Genomic DNA, 25,550 nt, shown 5'->3' with positions numbered 1-25,550 from the left:
GGGCTGAGCAAGTCAATCCCTAGCTAAATGAGCCAACTCCCTTCCTCCTGTGGTCTAAAATGTCCAATCCCTCCCCCTCCACCTACCATCAGAGGAGATAGAAGTGGAAACTCCAGGAATGACTCCCTGGATATGGGTACCATCAGTTAAAATATCCACTGTTCCAACTTTAGGAAGCTCTCCCCCACCAGAGGAACTTGCCTCTGTGTCCGAGCTCTGTTCTGTGGCATCCCCTGCAAACATAACCTCTCCAGAAGAGGGTCCCCTAAGGCCATTGCTGAACAACCCTCCTCAACCCTCAAGACAAGTGTGGCCTGTTGTTGCCAAGCTCCTCTGGCTGCCTCCACACGGTACAGCCTTTTTCATGCCCAGCAGGAGCCATCATCATTGCCCAGATAAATATGCCAGCTGACTTCCATGGCCACTCACTAGCTTCTCTCCAACAGGAAAAAAATGCTTCTGACTGAATTCTAGACCCTCTCCTGGTCACTGAAGGACAGAGAAGCCGCTTTTGAAAGATCACTCTTTTGTGAAATACATTTTTATGCAATAAACACTAATGGCTAAAACTGAAGATAATAAAAACTTCCCTGCCAATGACTACCAGAGGATGCTTTTTCTTGGGGGAGGGGGAAGAGGGAGCCAGACTCCTCTGGTTTTCAAAGCCCCCCCTACACATATATACACGCACAAACGAGCAAGGGGGGCACTGACCCCCAGTCACACACACTTGTCCCAAGCTCAACTAGGAAGCAGTTCAAGGAAAGGAGGCTCTGCCCCCTCCCCACAAGCAATTTGTCCCCAAACTTTTATGCTGCTGGTCTGCACCTCTACCATCTGCTGGAGACAGAAAAATACTGAAAAGCTGCAGGTGACATAGTACCTTATATAGGGTGATGTCAGCAAAACAATTGATCTCTGTCTCCATCTAACTGTAGGTGAGAAAAACCCATGCATCTGGACTGGATTGGTCTGGTGGGACAATAAGGAATACCCATTATGAGTTTGTGAAAGACTCTCCAGTACTGGGACCCAATCACCTACTCTCCCACAAACAGGTCAGAAACTCTCACAAGAGAAGAACATTCAGCATCTATAACCAGAGAGAGAGAAGCATGGTCCATCTTGCCAACTGCAGTAAAGATGAGTAGTTCTATGTGAGACCATTCCTTGGGAGCAGATACAGAAAGCTAGTATGGGCAGCCTACCCTGCCACTTTGAGAGCAATCCTATATGTGGCCTGGCTGCTAGAGATAGAGCACTGTTGCCAGCAGTAAGAGGTTAAGGTGGATGCTGTGGGGGGGGGGGGGGGGGAGGTGTCCACAGAACTAGGAAGAGTGAAAAGGGTAAGGTGGACACAAAGAATGAAGTGGGAAGAAAATAGAAAGAATGCAGGAAGAAATTAGGGGATGGGGAAGAAAGAATATATGAGACCTTTGACATGGCTTGTCTTCATTCCCCTTGCTGACAAACCTATAACAATGATGTTTAAACACTAGGATTCCCTGCAACATTGCATAAAGTCTAGAATTTTGATTGTAGTAACCAATTACATCAATTTGCTATCCTAGCATATATAAGTATTTAAAACATTTTATTAATTTAAATAACAGCTATCAATTATCACATTTGCATTGAAAATACTGAGTTACTATTATAGAGTTCTGTTTCCACAAGGGGTTCTCAGATTCTGTGCTTGGTAGGAAAGAATCATTTGAAAAATGTGCTCAGCAAGATATTTAATAAAAGCATATACCTGCAAACGGAGAAATTCCTTATATAATTCCTGCTGCTGTATTTGTTGTTCAGATGGTGGTTCAGAAAATACATTTCCCCTAGCAAACGGAGAGTTGTTTGCAAATGAGAAACCTATAAATAAATGTAAAGATGAGAAGTGCACCATAATGCTTGACTCTCCTATAGTAAAGAAGATAGTTGTCAAATAGCATTTTATCCAAAAATGTTCAGAGCTGGACAGCCCAATCTGGTGCGTAATGCAATTTGGCTGTTGGGAGAGTCTCTCGTTAGATTATATTAACAAAATAAATAAACTGCTTATTCATTATGTAAGTGAAATTGCAACAGGCAATCTGCATCTGTAGTTTGGGCATAGTTCTGTTAACACAGGTAACATTTTTTAGATATTATATTTTACTACCCCCTACCAAAATAGAAATATGACCCAAACAAACACATGGGGGCCTGATTTTCAAAAGCATTTACATGCTTAAAATGGGTTTTACATATGTAAATATACTTTATAAATGTAAGTGGACTTTTGAAAATTGCTATAATATATGCCATTGAATTGTCCATAGGATTTACCCACGTAAGTGCACTTTACACGGGTAAATGGCTTTTGAAAATTGCTACAATAGTAGTTACATTTACATGTGTAAATCCTCTTAAAATTACCCCCATCATGTTTGGTTTATGTTTACTGTTTCTGATCATCTCTTGGACCCTGTATGGCAGAGCTTTCCAAACTGTGTGTCGGGACACGATAGTGTGTCGCCTGCAGTGTGCAGGTGTGTCGCGCAAGCCCGGTCAACTCTGATGCGAGTTTGGGCTTTTTTTTTTCTAGAGATTCACTTTTTTTTTTTTCAGTTTATGGGTTGCTTATTATTGGGTGATTTTTGCTGTCAATCGCGTTTTTTTGGGGGGCTTGGTGGGTGGAACGAGCCCAGCCATCCTTGCATTGGCTGCTGCTGCCGATGAGGCCTGGCCATGAGGAGTACTGACTGCAAGCAGCAGTGTCTGGTGATCATGGAAGGGAGTGAAGCACTTAACTGGCAACAATCAAAAAGACGAGGTACATGAGTGTGGGGGCCAGACATGTGCTGGGGGGAGAGATATGAGTGAGTGAGGGGCAAACGTGCTGGGGGGACAGACATGTGCTTGAGGGGGAGAGATATGAGTGTGTGGGGGCCAGACATGTGCTGGGGGGAGGAGAGGGATGAGTGTGTGGGGGGACAGACAATTTGTCTTATTATTGTTTCTCATAAATTACAACAATAACATGAATCTTGGAATATATATTTTTAATATAAATTTAAGGTTTTCATGAGATAGGTTGTGTCGTGAAACATTTTATTTATGTATATATTTAAGGTAACATACATAAATTGTCGAATTACTGTGTCCCAAAATTATGTTTGTCTAAAAAGTGTGTCACCAACATGAAAAGTTTGGAAAGCTCTGCTGTATGGTGTAACTCAATATCAGTTACCCACTTCACAGTGTAAGCCACCTGGGAGTGTGCAGTGAGTTTTTTTTTCAGTCTAGTCCATATACCCCACTGATTGAAGCTCTGGCAGTAGTGGATAATCCCAGCTCTTCTCTGGAGTTGCTTAATATTCTGAGGGTAAATTTATAATCAAAGTGAGTGACAGAGTGCAAGGGAAGAAAGAAAGGAAAGATCTTAGAATGAGAATGTCCAGACCATGTGCAGTTAAGCAAGAGGAAGGGAGTGAAGCATGTTGGGTAAATATTCTCAAATATTCCCAAACTTTTACAGTTTGGGAAACTGATAAGCGTGGGTGTATCCTGCACAGCACGGCAGATACTACCCCATTTGGTCCTTTTCTGCCATCATTTCTATGTTTCTATAAAAGAAGAATAGCACTGAATATATGCCACAAAGGAAAAATACCATAAGACACAAGGATAATTGCCCTGGGAGCAACAGAAGATAATTCCAGACCAGAATACCCAGGAGGACTACAAGTGTAAAAAGCAAGGAAAGAAACAAAAAAAATTGGTTCCAGAAGATTAAAAAATATCAGAAAGAAAGAAAAGCATGAGTAGTAGGATGGAAAAGACATGGGCACTACTGGCATAAATTTGTGTTGACTATATATTTATTTATTAAAATGTATTGATCACTTTCCAAATCCAGACCAATTTGCTGAAAACCTAGAACATGACCTACAGAATTCATTTTTATGATTCTGATATCTAAATAAAATTGAATCCTGTTGCCTCTAATAGAGGAGTGGATCAAGTTCTTACATAAAAGAAATGACAACAGGTTTAAGAATGGTCATCTTTGGCTGTGGCATAAGGGCACTTACCCATCTGGATCCTTTCCACCTTTCCAATCAGAATGTGATGCAACTAGTTCTGTATAAAGCCTTGGAAAGGCCTCATGTTTTAGTTACATTATTGGTAAAAGTTTAAATTAACTTGGCTATACAAACATATCACAAAAGAATAGAAACTCAAATGTAAAACAAAATGGTATAACAAACTTGCAACTAAACCAAAAATAATTATAAAGAAAGTTACAAAGAATATATCCAGTCATAACAGAATTTTTAACCATATAAAGATTTTAGTCAAATGTAATAAAACAAAAAATAATTTACATAAAGACCCTATAATAACTAACACAGAATTGGCATTCCAAATAACATTAGTCCCAAGAAAAGTTTTTAAATCAGAATGATGTACCAAACAACGGATCTTCAGCAGACACTTAGAAAAAGATCACAACTACAAAACTACTAATTACAGTCATCCCTTCTATAGTTCGGAATGATATATTTATTTCATTTATTTATTTAAATCAGAAACAAATCTTTAGCACACACACACACACAAGGAAGATTTCGACTTCAGAACAGCCACATAAAATGATCCTGACATGGATCCGTAATTCACCTTAGACTCAAAGCTGTCCCAGAGGAAACTTAACATAAAAGATAAAAACTCCAGTGATGATCATGCCATCTAACGTTCTATCAAAAAATAAAGCGTAAATAACAAAACAATATACAAAGAGATAACATCTCTTTAAAAAATCCCTGGAGGAGAACGTATTGTCTTAAATCAAAAAGAATTGAAGATTTTTAGCCCAATAATAACTGAGTAAGCACTCCATTTTGAAACATCCAGCCAAACCTTAAAATGAAAATTATGCAAGATTATAGTGGCCATATTCCCATTATATTGAAATGAAAAGCTATAAGATGCCATACACTGCTTCAGGACAAATGGAAATCAGAGATGCCAAATCATCAGGGCTAAAAACAAAAGCTGCTCAAATTTGAAAAGGGGTCGCATTTGCACTCTCAACCAATGAAGGATTATAAAAAAGCTCATATACCAATAAAAATCCAAGTTAACCAAAACATTAAACCCCCAATAAGGTTCAACTGATACAAAAAGATCATCCATAAGACCACCCATCAAAACTAATGTCAACCAACCCATCTCTACACAGTCTTTTTCTAAGCATCCACTGAGGATCTACTGATTGGTATAACATTCTGAATTGAAAAATGTTCTTGAGACTACTGTTATTTAGAATGCCCATGTTTTTATTTATATGTTGGTTATTGTTATATGGTCTTTACATAAAAAGTATTTTTCTTTTTTTTTGTTAAATTTATTAAATACAATATTATATGTGGTCAAAAATTATTTTTTATTATATTGTTATGACCGGATACTTTATTTGTAAATTTCTTTATAACTATTTGTGGTTTAGTTACAAGTTTGTTATGCCACTTTGTTATATATTTTGGTTGCATCAACAGAAAGATAAGACGGAAATATATCTAAGAAAACTAACGAAGCTAATAAAGGGAACAGAGTACTGCTTATCATAGTTGGCAACTAACGAAACTACCAGCGTTTATTATGGAAAAACAGAGAGTACAAGAGAAAATATAACATTATGACACAATTTTAGAACATAGTGCTTAGAACGTCAGCCATAATTATCAAAGCAGATGAGTGTAAGCCCCCTTTGAAAATGAGTGGGTATATGCGAATCCTTGCACAGTATACACACTTACATTTACACGTGTATGGGAGCAGGTATAAATATTCATGCATGTGTTTATGCGCATTTTTTTCGATTTTAGAAAGTATGCACATAAATGCTTTCCCTGTCCTAACTTTGCCCCTGGAAACGCCTCAAGCACACATGAAATTGCTTCTGCATTTACTTTTACGCTTACAAGTCCTGAGGTATTTTTCAAAAGGCTTACATATCCATATAAAACGGCATTTTACATATGCTTTTGAATATTCATTCCTTCATGTGCTTAAGAAGTTATTCAGCATAGAAGGAATTGGTCAAACTAGGGTGCACAGGCTGAATTAGATCAATTATACTGTTTATTTAATTTAAAATCTAGGAAAAAACTTTTTCAGTATACCACAAGCCTCTGAAATAGTCTACTGCTGACTTTAAAAATCAGTTGATTATAATTAAAATCATTAATTTTAACTACTCAATAATATTCCTGTAGAAATTCCTAAGAATTACTTTACTTCAGTTGAATGATGTAGAATGCACTTTCATCTGGCAAGGCAAACCACATAGGATAAGCTTGAAATACTACATCTGCAATACCACAAGCGAAGAGACTCTCCCCCAGTTTTGTTTTCTCCTACCAAATAACTCAATTATATTTTTTTGTTACAGATTGGTTCAGGTAATCAAGACTTCTCTTTACACAGTCTTTGGTGGATGAAATGCAACATACTGAGACTTGTTCCTACCACTGGCTTTTAAACTAAAAAATATGAAAACACAATTTAGAAAATTATACAAAAATGCATATGTAGAAAAACTACATTCAAATGCAAAGTAACAAAATTTACAATTCTTCTATGTTTAAGCAAATTAAAAATACTGTCATACAGAAACCAGTTCTTCATGATTTAATTGAAAAGGAACATATGCATTTTGATCGTTACAAAGAAAATATAATATTCTTAAAACCTGAAATTTTATTTGCAGTGGCTTCCAAGTTTTCAATTCTTGGCGTGGCTAAACTCAGGTCAACTGATACTACAGCCCGTTTGTCTTCATATGCTCTTGCATCTGGATTATGATACGCATCTTCATTTTGCTTGTGCATTCTATTTAAATCAGCTGAAAAGAAAACAAAAATGTAAAAGCTACAAGGTTTATTTTCCCATCAGATACAGTACCATCCCATAAAAGGCTGCTGGTCCACCACCATGTGCCTTCACAGATATCACCTTTCTGATATCCAGACAAAAAACAGATAGGCTTCTTGATTTAGAATAGGAAAAATGGTTCCTAGTTAAATCATCCCCCATCTCTAAGCATTTTTAATGAAATTGCAGTTTATAAATAATCATTAATAATAACTTCAGGTGGAGTTCAGGGCTCGTATGTCTAAGAGAGATACAGTTGCTTAACTGTAACAGTTCTTATCTGAGGCCAGCAGGATGGTAGTCCTCACACATGGATGGAGCCCAGCACAGAACTTTGCATGTGCAGCTGTAGTCCACCCTGCCCCCTGGGCAAAGTCCCTCAATCCATAATATAACTAATACATGGAGAAACCAACTCCCAGGGGAGGCAGGTGAGGTTCATGAGGACTAACATCCTGCTGCCCTCAGAGAACACCTATCACAGGTAAGCTACTTTGCTTTCTCCGAGGACAAGCAGGATGGTAGTCCTCACACATAGGTGAATCCCAAGCTATAGGCTGTCTGAGCAGGACAAGCGAGAAACCACACCATGCTGAAAGCACCACCTCGCTCCCCTTTTGTCTGTGAGGCAGCTGACCCACAAAGGGGTCTAGGTGGGAAAAGAGTTGGGTTCTACAAAGAGAAAACCATAGAAAAGACTGAGACACAAAACCCCAATGCATAGCAGAGGCGCCTATGGCAGGGGAGTAATGTGAGTGCTACCAATAAACAAACTCCACATCACGGAAAACATTACAAGCAGGGTTTTAGATCAATAAATCCTGACAATGACAGGATACTGGAAAATGTCTAGAGATGTAAACAAGAGAAGGGCTCATGGACGAAGATCGCACAGTTTCCTTTGGTGTTCCAACACAACCAAAAAACCAACTGGGTCCAGAGAACTCCCCAGAAAGAAACTGCAGTCCACTGATATCCGAAGGACAGAATGTCTTTGCAGAAGCGTACCCATATTTGGTTAATAGGCATAATGGGTAGAAAACTCAAGCAACGCTTGGAAGAATAATCAGAAACAATGGCATGGTCTGTGACAGACCCTACGTGCCAAAGCACCAGACATAGCTGACCAGCAGGACAGCATTAAGAGTTTCAGGGGATGAAAGGAAATCCTTAAATAGGATCGCTAGCCCAAACCCCCGAGCAGGGAGATACATTAAGCCTGAAGCTCACACACACTGCATCCTGTTGGGGGCAGGGCTATCCATCCTATCTACAGGATAGTTCAGTTGAGCAGGAAGACCCTTTGGGCAACCTGGTGAAGTGAGAAAAGCTAAAGGAATTATTGGCCAGAGCTTGGCAAAAACATAGGGGAAAAGTGGTGTATCTTACCCTGCATGTGTACACTAAGATATACCATGAATGCCTTAGCTTTCCCTCCCCTCCCCCCAGCATTCCAACTGGCAGTCGGAAGGAGCAAAGAACACAAGGAAGCAGTCACCTTATTTGCAGTATCAGGATCACCAGTTAAGGGGGGGAGGGGTTCAGTGCAGCGCACTATTTCTTCAGTTGAATGGACACTCAATTGCCAGATGCCCAGTCAGATGCAGAACCCCTTCTGGCGGGCAATAATGGATATATGTAAAGTACAAATTGAACATATGAGACCAGTTCTCTTTCTATGTGTTTATTCTTTGAAAAGTGCATCACTGTCTATGTTAACGTGAAAATGTTTGGTATTTGTTTATGTGAATATCTTTCCATTTTAATAAAAAATAAATAAATTTAACACAAATAAAAAGTGAGACATCACTTTTATTTGTGTTAAATCATATGATGATTAATCATATGATGTTAAATCATATGATTTTCAGGTCCATACCCTATCCCAGCTGAAATAAAAATTAAAGGGTCTATAATGAAGATATAGGGGGCTGATTAGGACATTGTTAATGGGAGGATTCTGACAAGAAAAATGTTCTAATGCCACGACTTAATTTGCTTTTGATAAGTTGTAGAATATTGTATTCAGGAATTTTTGTTCATCAATTTAATATATTCATCCAACATGGTAAACAACCAAAAGATCAAGGATCACCTTGCTGGTGGCTGAAAGTAAGTTTTGCTTGGGAAATTTTTTTTTTTTAAAGTACTGGGGAGAAGTAAACTATTGGGATATATTATTTAGTGTGTTTGTGTATTTGTGCTTTTAATAGTCAGTAAGGCAGCCAATAAGCAGAAGTTAGTGTGTTTGTTTCCCACCCCTCACCCACCCTTTAATTTGTAGGCAGGTGCCACTTTCACACACACACAAAAAAAAAATCATCAGCCTTTTTACTTCACTTCACAAATTCATCACACCTTATTGAGAGTTTGATCATTCCCCTGTAGGCCACTACCAGACATATAGGGTCAGATATTAAAAGCTACGCACGGGCGAAGATTTGTGCACGCAACCTGGCGCGCACTAATGTACACGCATGTTATAAAATCCGGGGTCAGCACGTGCAAGGGGATGCACACTTGTGCACCATGCGCGCGCCGAGCCCTTGGGGAGCCCCGATGGCTTTCGCCGTTCCCTCCGAGGCCGCTCCGAAATTGGAGCGGCCTCAGAGGGAACTTTCCTTCCGCTCCCCCCCGACCTTCCCCTCCCTTCCCCTATCTAACCCGCCCCCCAGCCCTACCTAAATCCCCCCCCCACCTTTATTTTGCTATTTACGCCTGCCTCTGGCAGGCATAACTTGCGCGCGATCCCCTGGCACGGCCGCTGTGCCGGAGGTCTTGGTCCCACCCCCGGACTGGCGCCTCGCCCACACCCCACCCCCTTCTTGCCCCTTTTTCAAAGCCCTGGGACATACGCGCGTCCTGGGGCCTATGCAAAATAGGCTCGGCGCGCGTAACCCTCCTGCGCGTGTAAATCCAGCCGAATTTATGCGCGCAGGGCTTTTAAAATCTGCCCCATAGTGAATTCACTAATACATTTAAAGGAAGCTAATTAGACACATTCCTGCTCCCATAGCAACCTAAAACTTTACTAAGAATTGAACAAATTTGAGATGAAGGCAGCAGTCCAGCAGCAAGAGGGGAGATTCCCAGTCTTTTGCAGAGTGTCACATATATGATTTTTTACCCACCGATGAGAAGTTGTACGTGTGCATCCAATGCAAAGAGCTCCTGTCTCTCAGAGAACGAGTCCAATCTCTGGAGGCTAGAGTGGCAGACCTGGAAGAGCTAAGGCAGACAGAGAGGTATATAGATGAGACCTTCAGGGACATAGTAGCAAAGTCCCAACTTCAGACCTGCAGCCCTGGTGCTGCCTTGGAGGAAGAAGGTCTCATGATCGGACAGCATCAACCTGGTGCAGAAGGAAAGGATCCTGTGGCAAGGACCTGCTCTCCAGGTGGTGCATTGTCCTTTCGCTCCAAGGATGTGTCTCCAAGAGCTACGGCCCAGGACGGAAGGGTTAGGTCAGCCGTCATAGTTGGTGATTCGATTATTAGGAATGAAGACAGCTGGGTGGCTGGTGGGCGTGAGGATCGTCTGGTAACATGCTTACCTGGTGCGAAGGTGACAGACCTCACACGCCACCTAGATAGGATTTTAGACAGTGCTGGGGAGGAGCCGGCTGTAGAGATACATGTGGGCACCAATGACATAGGAAAATGTGGGGAGATTCTGGAAGACAAATTTAGGCTCTTAGGTAGCAAGCTTAAATCCAGAACCTCCAGGGTAGCATTCTCTGAAATGCTCCCTATTCCACGCGCAGGTCCCCAGAGGCAGGCAGAGCTCCGGAGTCTCAATGCGTGGATGAGACGATGGTGCAAGGAAGAGGTATTCAGTTTTGTAAGGAATTAGGGAACCTTTTGGGGAAGGGGGAGTCTTTTCTGAAGAGATGGGCTCCACCTTAACCAGAGTGGAACCAGACTGCTGGCGCTAACCTTTAAAAAGGAGATAGAGCAGATTTTAAAGTAGAACAAAGGGGAAAGCAGACAGTCGCTCAGCAGCACATGGTTCGAAGAGAGGTATCTTCAAAGGATACTAATGATGCATTAGAATTAGGGCATCCCAACAGTTGGGTTCCAATAATAAGAAAAGTAGTCCATGTGCCTGTAACTAAAAACTCACCTGAGCTAAAAAAAATTCTAAATTTATCCCTATCAATTAAAAAGCAGAATGAAAATACAAACAAAAAACACACTTTGAAACGTATGTATGCCAGAAGTCCAAGAAGTAAGATGGGAGAATTAGAATGTATAGCAGTGAATGATGACAGACTTAATTGGCATCTCAGAGACATGGTGGTAGGAGGATAATCAATGGGACAGTGCTATACTGGGGTATAAATTATATTGCAATGACAGAGAGGAGCATCCAGGAGGCGGTATGGTGCTTTATGTCTGGGATGGCATAGAGTCCAACAGGAGAAACATCCTGCATTAGACTAAATGCACAATCAAAAATGTATGGGTAAAAATCCCTTGTGTGTTGGGGAAGAGTATAGTGATAGGAGTATTCTACCATCCACCTGGCCAAGATGACAGACAGTGAAATGCTAAGAGAAATTAGGGAAGCTAACCAAATTGGTAGTGCAGTAATAATAGGAGATTTCAATTATCCTAATATTGACTGGGTAAATGTATCATTGGGACATGCTAGAGAGATAAAGTTCCTGGATGGAATAAATGACAGTTTTATGGAGCAATTGGTTTAGGAAATGACGAGAGAGGGAGCAATTTTAGATTTAATTCTCAGTGGAGCACAGGATTTGGTGAGAGTGGTAACTGTGATGGGGCAATAGTGATCATAATATGATTAAATTTGAATTAATGACTGGAAGGGGGACAGTAAGCAAATCCATGGCTCTAGTGCTAAACTTTCAAAAGGGAAATGTTGATAAAATCAGAAAAATAGAAAAAAAATGAAAGGAGCAGCTACAAAGGTAAAAAGTGTGCAAGAGGCATGGACATTGTTAAAAAAAATACTATCCTAGAAGCACAGTCCAGATGAATTCCACACATTAAGAAAGGTGTAAGGAAGACAAAATGATTACCAGCATGGTTAAAAGGTGAGGTGAAAGAGGCTATTTTAGCCAAAAGATCTTCATTCAAAAATTGGAAGAAGGATCCAACAGAAGAAAATAGGATAAAGCTTACATTTAACTTGCCAATGCTTATGCTTTATCCTATTTTATTCTGTTGGCGATCTGGGAAACTACAGACCAGTTAGCCTGACTTCTGTGCCAGGAAAAATAGTGGAAAGAGTTCTAAATATCAAAATCACAGAACATATAGAAAGACATGGTTTAATGGAACAAAATCAGCATGGCTTTACCCAAGGCAAGTCTTGCCTCACAAATCTGCTTCACTTTTTTGAAGGGTTTAATAAACATGTAGATAAAGGTGAACCGGTAGATGTAGTGTACTTGGATTTTCAGAAGGCATCTGACAAAGTTCCTCATGAGAGGTTTCTAGGAAAAGTAAAAAGTAATGGGGTAGGTGGCGATGTCCTTTCGTGGATTACAAACTGGCTAAAAGACAGGAAACAGAGAGTAGGATTAAATGGACAATTTTCTCAGTGGAGGGGAGTGGGCAGTGGAGTACCTCAGGGATCTGTACTGGGACCTGTGCTTTTCAATATATTTATAAATGATCTGGAAAGGAATACGACGAGTGAGGTAATCAAGTTTGCAGATGATACAAAATTATTCAGAGTTGTTAAATCACAAGCGGATTGTAATAAATTGCAGGAAGACCTTGTAAGACTGGAAAATTGGGCATTCAAATGGCAGATGAAATTTAATGTGGATAAGTGCAAGGTGATGCATATAGGGAAAAATAACCCATGCTATAGTTACACAATGTTAGGTTAGGTTCCATATTAGGAGCTACTACCCAAGAAAGAGATCTAAGCGTCATAGTGGATAACAATTGAAATATTCGATTCAGTGTGCTGCGGCAGTCAAAAAAGCAAACAGAATGTTGGGAATTATTAGCAAGGGAATGGTGAATAAAATGGAAAATGTCATAATGCCTCTGTATCATTCCATGGTGAGACTGCACCTTGAATACTGTGTATAATTCTGGTCATCGCATCTCAAAAAAGATATAATTGCGATGGAGAAGGTACAGAGAAGGGCTACCAAAATGATAAAGGGAATGGAAAGCTCACCTATAAGGAACGACTAAAGAGGTTAGGACTGTTCAGCTTGGAGAAGAGACAGCTGAGGGGGGGATATGATAGAGGTGTTTAAAATCATGAGAGGTCTAGAACAGGTAAATGTGAATCGGTTATTTACTCTTTTGGATAATAGAAGGACTAGGGGGCACTCCATGAAGTTAGCATTTAGCACATTTAAAACTAATCGGAGAAAGTTCTTTTTCACTCAACGCACAATTAAACTCTGGAATTGTTGCCAGGGGATGTGGTTAGTGCACTTAGTGTAGCTGGGTTTAAAAAAGGACTGGATATGTTCTTGGAGGAGAAGTCCATTACCTGCTATTAATTAATTTGACTTAGAAAATAGCCACTGCTATTACTAGCATTAGTAGCACTGGATAAGTTTTTGGGTACTTGCAGGTTTTTATGGCCTGGATTGGCCAATGTTGGAAACAGGATGCTGGGCTTGATGGACCCTTGGTCTGACCCAGTATGGCATGTTATGTTCTTATGGACATTTTCTTACTTTCAAATATCAAATTTCCACATGAGAAATACATTCTTTTTGTCATTCTTTTCTTTAATTGAGTACATATGTATCCTACTTTCAAGCAGGATCTCATTTCAGCAAGTAAAAAAATAAAATAAAATCATCTTTGTTCAGGCTAATGAGCAATTAAAAGGAAGAAAGACATGAGGGGAAAATTATTTCAGAGTATGATGAACTGCTATAATTTGATCAAGAGAAGTAACATTTTGGAAGCCACAGAGGAAATTCTTCCACTGGGTGACAAAACTGTAAAATAAAATTGTCATATTTCCCTAGTTTACTAATAGGAGCACCAAAGATAACTGAATACAAAAGACTTTTTGTTCTCTCTGTAACCTCATCTCCTGTATTCTTTAGAAGGGTAAAGAGTATGCTACTGTCTTAATAAGGTTCAAGCCCTTCTGTTTTCAAAGAAAACTAAGGGGTAGATTTTATAAATTTACGCGTGCGCGAACAAAAGTACGCTAGATTTTATAAGATACGCGAGTAGCCGCGCGTATCTTATAAAATCCAGGGTCGGCGCGCGCAAGGGGGTGCACATTTGTGCAACCGGCGCTCGCTGCCTGTTCCCTCCGAGGCCGCTCCGAAATCGGAGCAGCCTCGCAGGGAGCTTTCCTTCCGCCTCCCCTCACCTTCCCCTCCCTTCCCCTACCTAACCCACCCCCCCGGCCCTATCTAAACCCTCCCCCCTACCTTTGTTGGCAGATTTACGCCTGCCGAAAGCAGATGTAAATCTGCGCGCGCCAGCAGGCTGTGGGCGCGCCATCACCCGGCCCGGGGGCTGGTCCGGAGGCCTCGACCACGCCCCCAGGCCGGCGTCACACCCCCGACACGCCTCCCACCCCACCCTGAAATTCGTGCCGCCCACCCGACATGCCCCCTTTGCAAAGCCCCGGGACTTATGCGCGTCCCGGGGCTTGCGCGCACCACTGAGCCTATGCAAAATAGGCTCGGCGTGCGCAGGGAGGGATTGGGGTAGGTTTTTGGGGGGTATGCGCGTATCTTATGCGCGTACCCCTTTGAAAATCTACCCCTAAGTGCACCAAATGAACTACTAAAAATATGAACCATGAGGAGGGATGTCAAACAGCAAAAATAAAAGTGCTTTAACTGTTTTAGACAGATTCTATTTTCTAATAAAGCAGATGAGAACACATAACCCAACAAACAATAAGAATGATAAAAAAAAAAACTTGCTTATCAGATTTCCTCTTGAATCCTTCAGAGGTGCACCTCCACCACTTTTCCCCCAGGGGTTGTACTGTCTCATGTCAGCTTCTAATTTTGCATCATTCCGTTCCCTTTCTTCTTTTTCCCTTTGACGTCTTTCATTCCTTTCTCTGATCTGCAATAAATATTTAGCATACTAATATAGCACTTTTCTCTGAAGTGTATTACAAACCAAACAAGAAGACCAAAGAAAATTTACCAGGGAATCAGACAGTGAAAGGAGAAAGCACACCTTTCATCCTATAGTTATTCATGTGTGAGCATTTTTCTGAGGTCAAGAAAGATTGACAAGTATGACAATATACACAGAACCCAGGGAAAAATGTATATCTTTATATATCGATATATATATATATATATGGGCCAATGTAATATTTGTGCCCAGCCACCTCTCCTGGGTACGCAATGCACTATTTAAGTTAGGGTTTGTGCTAAAAAGGAAGCACTAGGGAAGACTGTGTGCCCCTAGTACCTCCTCGGCATCGGGGCACACATGAGAGGCGGCTGTCAGTTCGGGTTGGGAAAATAGATACTCAATTTACAAGCATCTGTTTTCTCCCACTACAGGCATATACACGCACAAGATACTCAGCCTGGACCGTGTATATTGAGTGTGTATATTGGGTGTCCTGAAATTTTTATTTATTTTTTTTACCTAAATTCTTTGGTTCCTCCTATTTAGTATCGCGATAACACTATTAGGAGGAATCATAGAAAGCAGGATTTTTCTTTTTTTATGCGCCCTCTCCAGCACCAGCAATACCACTTGGCTCTGGGCTGGCGTAAAATTTGCCACATTACAATGGGCGCAATGGCCGCATGGGAAAACGTTTGCATCATGGGGACTAGCTAATAGGAAAATTGGTTCTTACCTGCTAATTTTCGTTCCTGAAGTACCACAGATCAGTCCAGACAAGTGGGTTTTGCATCTCTTCCAGCAGATGGAGGTAGAGAACTAAAAACTTTGAGGCACTGCTATATAGCTGAAAGTGCCACCTGCAGTCCCTCAGTATTGACCTGTACCCAAGCCAACTATCGAGTAATAACTCCTGAACAACTAACAACCCCCTAAATGAAGGCGAACACCAAACCCAAAGGTTGGAGCCCCCCAACAGTAAAACCACAAATCAATCCAAGGGACTAACCACAAATTTCTTAAGGTTCTGTATATGTACAATCTGACATTTCTTCCCAGTAAGCATGCCAGAACACGGACTTGCAGTAACAGTCTTGAGAACATTAAGGGGCTGGATCTTTGGACTGATCTGTGGTACTTCAGGAATGAAAATTAGCAGGTAAGAACCAATTTTCCTTTCCTGTTCGTACCCTGGATCAGTCCAGACAAGTGGGATGTACCAAAGCACCTCTACACTGGGTGGGCCCTTGAATGATCCCCTCTCAATACACTTTGGCAAAGGTCAGCTTTCCTGGAGCCTGAACATCTAAACGGTAATGGCAAGATAAAGTGTAACGAGAAGGCCACGTCACCGCTGTACAAATTTCCTGCAACACTGACACTTGGCCCACAAAGCTGCCTGTGCTCTAGTAGAGTGAGCACGCAACCCATCTGGAATTCTTCTTCCCTTACAAAGGTAGGCTGAAACAATAGCCTTCTTTAGCCAATGCACTATCGTGCTCTTGGAGGGCCTGAATCCATTTTTGGCACCTCCAAACAATACAAACAAAAGATCAGACTGCTGAAAACTGTTTGGGACCTTTGCCTCCAGTGACTCAGTAGACCAATTCGGGAAGGCAGAAGCTCCACAGTCTGATTCAGGTGAAACAAATCTACCACCTTAAATAGGAACGAGGGTACCATGTGCAGACACCCTCGTCCGAAATCTTCAGAAATGGTTCCCTACAGAACAAAGCTTGCAGATCCAAGATATTTCTGAACAAATTGCCACCAAAAATACCACCTTTAACGTGAGGTCCTTTGACAACGCCTTCCTTAACAGCTCAAAATGTAGGTCCACAAAGCACCTGCAAGACCATGTTTGAACTCCACGCCGGACCCAATCTATGCTCCAGTGGCCGCAGATGCTTGACCCCTCTTCAAAAACCTCAACATCCAGATATGAGGCCAACGACCTTTTCCCTGGAGTATAACTCTGAGACACCCCGAGACTGCCACCCGAACTCACAAGGAATTGTAAACTAGGCTCAGAGTATCCTTTTTGTTGCAAGCACCTGCTCTCAAAAGTCAAGTCATGAGACAAAAGTGATCCACATCTAATGCATATCAGAGGCTAATGTGAAAGAACAACCTTCAAATAGCAATAGCAGAAGGCAATGGCAAGGAGTCAGAATGCTCAACTTTGTCATGCAGAAAAAAGGAAAGCTGACTGGGTTCATTAATACATTATTTGTATGGAAACTTTAACAAAAACAATGCTCCCAACTGAAGGACTTTAGATCTAAACAACAAAATCTGTTTACGCTTTTTCTGTGTTTGTTTAGATATATCAGGGAAAATCATGACCCTTTATTGCAGAAACATTACTCCACAATGCCTGAAGTAAAGTTTCAATATCCAGTCCTTATCAGGTTCTAATACAAATGAAGCCAAAGGAGTAGCTGGCTTATCTGCAACTGAATCAGATGTCTCTAACAAATAAGTTACGTCTAAAGGATGGTCTGAAATTGGAAATAAAACTTCATCATATTCCCTTGCTCCTTCTCTTCAACGGAGGAGAATAATAAACCCTTCCAAGTGGTGGACTCCAGAACATCTAATACCTCAGGTAGATAACGCTTAAACATACCCCTAACGGAGATCAAAGGTAACTCAATTTACTTTTTTGACCACCACCATGTACTGAGCAGAGGATTTCAAAGATTTGTCCATAAGGACTCTAAGATCCTTTTCCTGAGTAGAGACTCCCAATAAAAAACCCAATATTGAGTACCTATAATTGGGATTATTTTCCTCTATGTGCATCACTTTGTACTTTTCCACATTAAATTTCATCTTCCATTCAGTTGCCCAGTCTCCTATTCTCACAAGGTCCTTATGCGGTTCCTCACAATCTGTTATCTGTAAATTGGATCACCTCTCTCATTTCCTTTTCCAGATAACATAAGATTTGCCATACTGGATCAGAGGAAAGAACCATCAAGCCCAGCATCCTGTTTTTAACAATAGCCAATCCAGATCACACGTAACTGGCAAGATCCCAAAAGGTCGATAGATTCCATGCTACTTATCCCAGGGATAAGCAGTGAATATCCTAAAGTCCATTTTAATAATGGTTTATGGACTTGTCTTCCAGGAACTTGTCCAAACCTTTTTAAAAACCAGCTACACTAGTATCTTTTACCACATCCTCCAACAACAAATTCCAGAGTTTAATTATGCGCTGGGTAAAAAAATATTTTCTATTTGTCTTAAATGTATTACCTAGTAACTTCATTGCGTGTCCCCTAGTCTTTGTATTTTTTGAAAGAGTAAACAACTGATTTGTGTTTACCTGTTCCACGCCACTCATTTTATAGACCTCTATCATATCTCTCCCCTCAGCTGTCTCCTCTCCAAGTTGTAGAGCCCTGACTTCTTTAGCTTTTCCTCAAATGGGAATCGTTGCATCTTCTTTGTTATTCATGCCTGTGGTACTCCACTAATGATCTTTCTCCATTTGAAAAACAGATCATCTAGTCCTATCCTCTGTTTCTGGCCTTTTAAACATCAATCAATCCACAACAGAACACTGCCTCCTATCCTATGACTTTCTAATTTCCTGAGGAGTCTCTCATAGGGGACTTTGTCAAATGCCTTCTGAAAATCCAAATACACTATATCAACCAGCTCACCTTTACATGTTTATACCTTCAAAAAAACCTAAAAGATTCTTAAAGCATGACTTCCTTTTGCTAAAAACTATGTTGACTCTTTTCCTTTAAGCCATGTCTATCTACATGGCCAGTGATTTTATTTTTAAGAACAGCTTCTACCATTTTGCAAGGCACCGATGTCAGGCTCACCAGAAGCAGTGGCATTTATTTCATAACTTGTTTAACAAAATCATGCCACATCTTTTGTACAAATGCACTGCTAACCTTGTCTGATGTGGAGAGTTTGCTACCAAGGAGCCTGACGTTGATGTTGTTTTGAGAGCTTATTTAAGAGTATGCCGACGACTACTGCACCGATTTATGACAATGGACTTGTGTACAGAAGGGGATCTTTTCTTCTCCTGATGGGAAGGGGAAGAAAATTAGGAGTCCTTGCTCTGGAGCTTGGGTGATTCAGGCCTCTTCTTTTTTTTTTGTCTTTTTCCCTCAGGAGAAGATGCCTCAGAAGTCCATTTGAATTACTTATACCTGATGGCCTGTGGAGACATCCTTGCATTGGCCTCACAGTTCGAGATGTTTCGGAATGGTCCCAGGCACTTAAGAAGGATCTTGTGAAGATCTGGGGGTAGCCATCTTATAATTACATTTTTTGCACAGCTTGAACTGCTGCTTTCCTGATACAACTATCAAAAGAATGAATGGTAAAATTCTTTTTATTTTAATGAGATGATTCTAAGGAATAATAATCGATTCAGCAAGAGAGAAAGAAACTAAAAAATGAGAAAAAATGAGAAGAAAAATTGACTGTGACAAGAACCACAGGCATGAAGAGAGAGCAAGTGTCCTGTTTCATCAGTTCAAGACTGAGAAGATTCACGTGGGGCGACTATGTGGGAACTCCCACGCATGCTCAGCAAGACTTTTCTTTCTGAGCTTTGAAAGAGCATTTCTGTGCTGGTGCCATTGGATGACATCACCCACTTGTTCAAACATAGTAAAATGTTCTTATAGCCTATCTGTGCTTTTGAATAATGTCATCCTGGAGTTCTTCAGCAGCTCCTTGTTCAACATATTTTGACTTTTGCTTTAAATTCACTTCATACAGCAGAAACAGCTTGATTCTTCATCCAGTAGATTTCAAATCAGCTCAACTACTGGGACTGGAAACAGATGGGCTCTACTTAACATATTATGGGCCTTAAGGCAATTTTTTGAAACAGAACTTAACTGGGTTTGCTACAAAGGGTATTAAGACAAACAAATCTACATTTTTTAGTTTTTTATGCTTAATTACATTTTGAATATTTCCATAATTTTTCTTTCTTGATGAAAGTATAGAGTATTTTGAGTAGATCAGTGAAATAAACTCCTACTTTAATGCATTTTGATTTACATTGTTTAGACAATAGGATATGAAAAATATACAGAAGTGTGAAAATTTCTGCAAGGCACTGTACTGTATATGAGCGATATGTCACTCTTCATAGTGCACCAGGGATTTTGACATGAGGGGGTTAGGTTTGGGGGTAATATTTTTGCAAAATGGGTGGGTTGAGGCCTGTAGATAGGGTCAACACTTGAAAAAAATGTTATACACTTAGACCACCTCAAGAGATGGTGGAAAGGCTAGGAAAAGGCGTCTCTTAAGAACGGTGGGAGGAGGGTATTGGAATGACACTGGGCAGATTAGCTCCTTTAAAAGATGGTGGCCTCAAGATGTGGAACCGCCATCGAGTGATACTTTGATGGGGTAGCTAAACTGTGGTATTTTTCTTTCTTTCTTTTTTTTTTTTTTTTAAGGCTGGAAAAAATACCACAGCTTATTAAATAGATGGCTGAGGGGGGATATGGTAGAGGTCTTTAAGATCATGAGAGGTCTTGAACGAGTAGATATGACTCGGTTATTTACATTTTCGAATAATAGAAGGATTAGGGGGCATTCCATGAAGTTAGCAAGTAGCACATTTAAGACTAATCGGAGAAAATTCTTTTTCACTCAACGCACAATAAAGCTCTGGAATTTGTTGCCAGAGGATGTGGTTAGTGCAGTTAGTGTAGCTAGGTTCAAAAAAGGTTTGGATAAGTTCTTGGAGGAGAAGTCCATTAATGGCTATTAATCAATTTTACTTAGGGAATAGCCATTGCTATTAATTGCATCAGTAGCATGGGATCTTCTTAGTGTTTGGGTAATTGCCAGGTTCTTGTGGCCTGGTTTTGGCCTCTGTTGGAAACAGGATGCTGGGCTTGATGGACCCTTGGTCTGACCCAGCATGGCAATTTCTTATGTTCTTAAATAGACCCCTTAGATTATATGTCTTTTGGGGCCAGGGAAACACCTATTATACCTGAATATAACTCATCTGGAGCTAGCAATGAAAAGGCATGAGCTAAATCTAAATAAGTGGGGGGAAGGTAAAAAAGCAAAAATGTATGTTATAACATGTACACAAATTCATTAATACCTGTTGTTGTAAATCTTCTTGATAAGATTTAATAGCTTCTTTTGAAAGCCTTGGTTTTTCCTCTGGAAATATTCCTAGACGTGCTCCGCCAGTGGTTTTGTGTACAGCTGGTTGTCTACATAAAAAAAGAAGATACAGAGAAATATAAATAAATCAACAACAAAAATAAAAAGTAGAGTTACTAACAAGAAAACATAATAGTAAATATTTAAAAATCACTACCCTACAGAAACCCTACAACCGCAAGTAAAGCAAGTTTGCTTACTTGTAAACAGGGTTTTCCATATATAGCAGAATGGATCAACTATAATGTGTGAGTGATGTCATTCGACAGCACCAACATGGACCCAGTTCTCAGAGCTTAGTGTTTACTGAGCATTCATGGGAGTTCAAACATATGTGCCTTCTGAGCCCCTCAGGCTTTTCCAGATCTTAAGCTTTAGTGAGATAGTCAACATGCTAAGGAGGTGGGCAGGTAATAAATATAGCTGTTTCATCCAATCTATGGAGAACACTATATACAGATAAGCAAGCGTATTTCTTGGTGGACAAGCAGTCATCAATCAGCCACAATGCATGGAGAGTCTCAAGCAGAAGACTGCACTGTAGAGCAAGTACTGAAACAGACAACCCACAGTAGAGAGTGGACTACTGGATGAATAGGCTGTGAGGAACTGCTTGCCCAAAGATACTGTTCTCTGAGATATGTTTATCAGACAGAAGTGGAGAGTAAATGGGTAAAATGATGACCAATTACTAGCTTTGAATTTGTTTTTAATAGATGAGGCTTTGAGACGAGCCACTGAAGTTGCCATGGCTCTCGCTTCATGAGCCTTGACACGGTCTGTAAACTGTTAGCTAGCCAGCCAGCACATTGCAGTGTGCTATACAGTCCACTAGCCAATTAAAGTCCCTTTGGCAACTGCACTTTCCAGTCTATTGGAATCAAAGGACAAGGACAGCTGAAAAACTTGACAGTGAGAATGAGTACTTTAAGTAGCACACAAGAGCTTTCTTGCATTCCAAAGAGTGAAGAGCCCTTTCTTCTTTGTGCATATTCAGTCTTGGAAGGAATTTTGAAAAAGAATTAGGCAGAACCACCATACTGTGAAAAAATTGCAGGTATGATTAAGAAATCAGAGCATGCAATTTGCTTACTCTTAAGTTTGAGCCGAAGTGACAGTTACAAGAAACATGCACAGTCGCTGCCATATGGCCCAGCAGCTGCAGAAACTGATGAGCAGAGAGATGTGGGCAGCTGGAGACATGTCGTACAAGAGCTGCTAAGATTTCTGCCCTGTCCCGAGGTAGGAAGGCCCTCGCCTGGACGGCGTCAAGGTGTGCCCCAATGAAGTCCAGCTGCATGGCTGGCTGAAGATAGGACTTGGGATAGTTGATCAAGAATCCCAGGGTCTCCAGAGTTTCAATTGTGAGGCGCATGGCACTGTAAGCTCCTTGATGGGAATTGCCCTTGATGAGCCAATTGTCGAGGTAGGGAAAAACATGAATTCCCTGCCTGCAAAGATGGGCACCAACAACTGCCAGTCATTTGGTGAAAAGCCAAGACGAAGATGCCAAGCCAAAGGGCAGAACTCAATACTGATAGTGGTGTCCGTCGACCAGAAATTTTAGGTACTGCCTATCCGCCTGACAAATGGGGATATGGGCGTATGCAACTTGTAGATCAAGGGAGCAGAGCCAGTCCCCTGCCCTGAGAAGGGGGATCAGGGAGCCCAGCGAAACCATTTTGAACTTTTCCATTATAAAATGCGGTTTAAAGCTCTCAGGTCCAATTTGGGCCTGAGGCCACATGTTTTCATGGGAATTAGGAAATACTTGGAGTAGAACCCTCTGCCCAGTTGGCTGGTTGGAACTGGTTCGACCGCTTGAGCGGAAATGAGGGCAGAGAGCTCCACTAGAAGTATTCGAACGTCCCCTGCTGTTCTCCACTTGGGGCATGGAGAGGAGCAGGGTGGAGTCGCTGGAAGTGCAGCCGGTAACCCTGGCGGATGATGGATAGGACTCAGAGGTCAGAAGCGATCGAGATCCATCGATCTGCGAAAAGTTGAAGACAACCCCCAACTGGTTTGGGGTGCCAGGGTCCCATAGGAAAGAATGGCTCATACTCCCTTCACTGCCAGTCAAAATCCCGTGGCGGGGTTCTGTGGCAAAGCTGTAGGCATCCGAGGTGGCCTAGGCTTCCTCTGTCTGGACTTGGGGACAGGCCTCTGAGCCCTTGACCTCGGTGCAGGCTGGTAATATTTACAAGGCCGATAGAAAGGCCATATTGCCATGTGGGCTTCCTGGTAGGCTGGGTATCGTAAGTATTAGCCGACAATTGCTGAAGGGTCTCTTGATAATCCTTCAGCTGGGCCACAGCCTCTTTAATCCTGTCTCTAAATAGGTTCTCCCCCGTACATGGCAGGTCATCCAAATGGTCCTGGATCTCCGGGCGCAAGTCTGAGGCTCATAGCCAAGCCGTCAGACGGACCCCAATGCCTGCTGCACTAGATCTCATGACTGTCTCGAAGACATCATAGGCTGAGCAGACCTCGTGTTTATCACACTACTGGCCCTGCTGGACGATAGTCTGAAAATCCTCCTGGGATTGTTGAGTCAGACGATCAGTGAACTCCAGGGCCTGCTTCCAGAGATTTCAAGAATATTGTCCCATGTAAAGCTGGCAACAAGCTATGCGGACAATGAGCATGGCGCCCCAAAACACTCGGCATCCAAACACATCAAGAGCTTGATGTTCGGCCCTGGCTGAGCTGAGGCATGGGTACGAACCCTCTTAGTCTTTTTCATGGCTGACTCTACCATCACCGATTGGTGGGGGAGTTGATGGCGGTCAAACCCAGTAGATGGCCAGACTAGCTACACCGAGGGGTTAAAGGGGCACTTAGAGAAAATAAGGCCATCACGGAAAGATTAAATGATTTCTTTTCTTCGGTGTTTAGTGAAGAGGATGTTGGGGAGGTACCCGTACTGGAGAAGGTTTTCATGGGAAATGATTCAGATGGACTGAACCAAATCACGGTGAACCTAGAAGATGTGGTAGACCTGATTGACAAACTTAAGAGTAGTAAATCACCTGGACCGGATGGTATATACCCCAGAGTTCTGAAGGAACTAAAAAATGAAATTTCAGACCTATTAGTAAAAATTTGTAACCTGTCATTAAAATCATCCATTGTACCTGAAGACTGGAGGATAGCTAATGTAACCACCATATTTAAAAAGGGCTCCAGGGGCAATCCAGGAAACTACAGACCGGTTAGCCTGACTTCAGTGCCAGGAAAAATAGTGGAAAGTATTCTAAACATCAAAATCACAGAACATATAGAAAGACATGGTTTAATGGAACAAAGTCAGCATGGCTTTACCCAAGGCAAGTCTTGCCTCACAAATCTGCTTTACTTTTTTGAAGGAGTTAATAAACATGTGGATAAAGGTGAACCTGTAGATGTAGTGTACTTGGATTTTCAGAAGGCATTTGACAAAGTTCCTCATGAGAGACTTCAAAGAAAAATAAAAAGTCATGGGATAGATGGCGATGTCCTTTTGTGGATTACAAACTGGCTAAAAAACAGGAAACAGAGAGCAGGATTAAATGGACAATTTTCTCAGTGGAAGGGTGTGGGCAGTGGAGTGCCTCAGGGATCTGTATTGGGACCCTTACTTTTCAATATATTTATAAATGATCTGGAAAGAAATACAACAAGTGAGGTAATCAAATTTGCAGATGATACAAAATTGTTCAGAGTAGTTAAATCACAAGCAGATTGTGATAAATTGCAGGAAGACCTTGTGAGACTGGAAAATTGGGCATCTAAATGACAGATGAAATTTAATGTGGATAAGTGCAAGGTGATGCATATAGGGAAAAATAACCCATTCTATAGTTACGCAGTTAGGTTCCATATTAGGTGCTACTACCCAAGAAAGAGATCTAGGCGTCATAGTGGATAACACATTGAAATCGTCGGTTCAGTGTGCTGCAGCAGTCAAAAAAGCAAACAGAATGTTGGAAATTATTAGAAAGGGAATGGTGAATAAGACGGAAAATGTCATAATGCCTCTGTATCGCTCCATGGTGAGACCACACCTTGAATACTGTGTACAATTATAGTCGCCGCATCTAAAAAAAGATATAATTGTGATGGAGAAGGTACAGAGAAGGGTGACCAAAATGATAAGGGGAATGGAACAGCTTCCCTATGAGGAAAGACTAAAGAGGTTAGGACTTTTCAGCTTGGAGAAGAGACGGCTGAGGGGAATATGATAGAGGTGTTTAAAATCATGAGTGGTCTAGAACAGGTAGATGTGAATCAGTTTTTTACTCTTTCGGATAATAGAAAGACTAGGGGGCACTCCATGAAGTTAGCATGTGGCACATTTAAAACTAATCGGAGAAAGTTATTTTTCACTCAACGCACAATTAA

The 25,550-nt window shown here is 41.2% G+C and overlaps 1 protein-coding gene across 11 annotated transcripts in view; it reads right to left on the bottom strand.

The window, feature by feature from the left end:
- CSPP1 (centrosome and spindle pole associated protein 1) overlaps positions 1 to 25,550 on the bottom strand; it is a 471,676-nt gene that overhangs the window by 145,852 nt on the left and 300,274 nt on the right. For all 11 annotated transcript variants that reach the window (XM_029591423.1, XM_029591419.1, XM_029591426.1 and 8 more), the window contains 4 exons: positions 21,106 to 21,220; positions 14,819 to 14,966; positions 6,737 to 6,889; positions 1,757 to 1,869 (listed from right to left, as the gene is read on the bottom strand). In XM_029591423.1, coding sequence (XP_029447283.1) covers positions 1,757 to 1,869; positions 6,737 to 6,889; positions 14,819 to 14,966; positions 21,106 to 21,220 — 529 coding nt within the window. The remainder of the gene's footprint in view (positions 1 to 1,756; positions 1,870 to 6,736; positions 6,890 to 14,818; positions 14,967 to 21,105; positions 21,221 to 25,550) is intronic.

This window comes from Rhinatrema bivittatum, chromosome 2 (assembly GCF_901001135.1).
Source record: "Rhinatrema bivittatum chromosome 2, aRhiBiv1.1, whole genome shotgun sequence".
In the NCBI taxonomy this organism is placed as follows: Eukaryota; Metazoa; Chordata; class Amphibia; order Gymnophiona; family Rhinatrematidae; genus Rhinatrema; species Rhinatrema bivittatum.
Note: the sequence above shows the minus strand (reverse complement) of the source record. Positions and strands in the feature narration are given on the sequence as shown.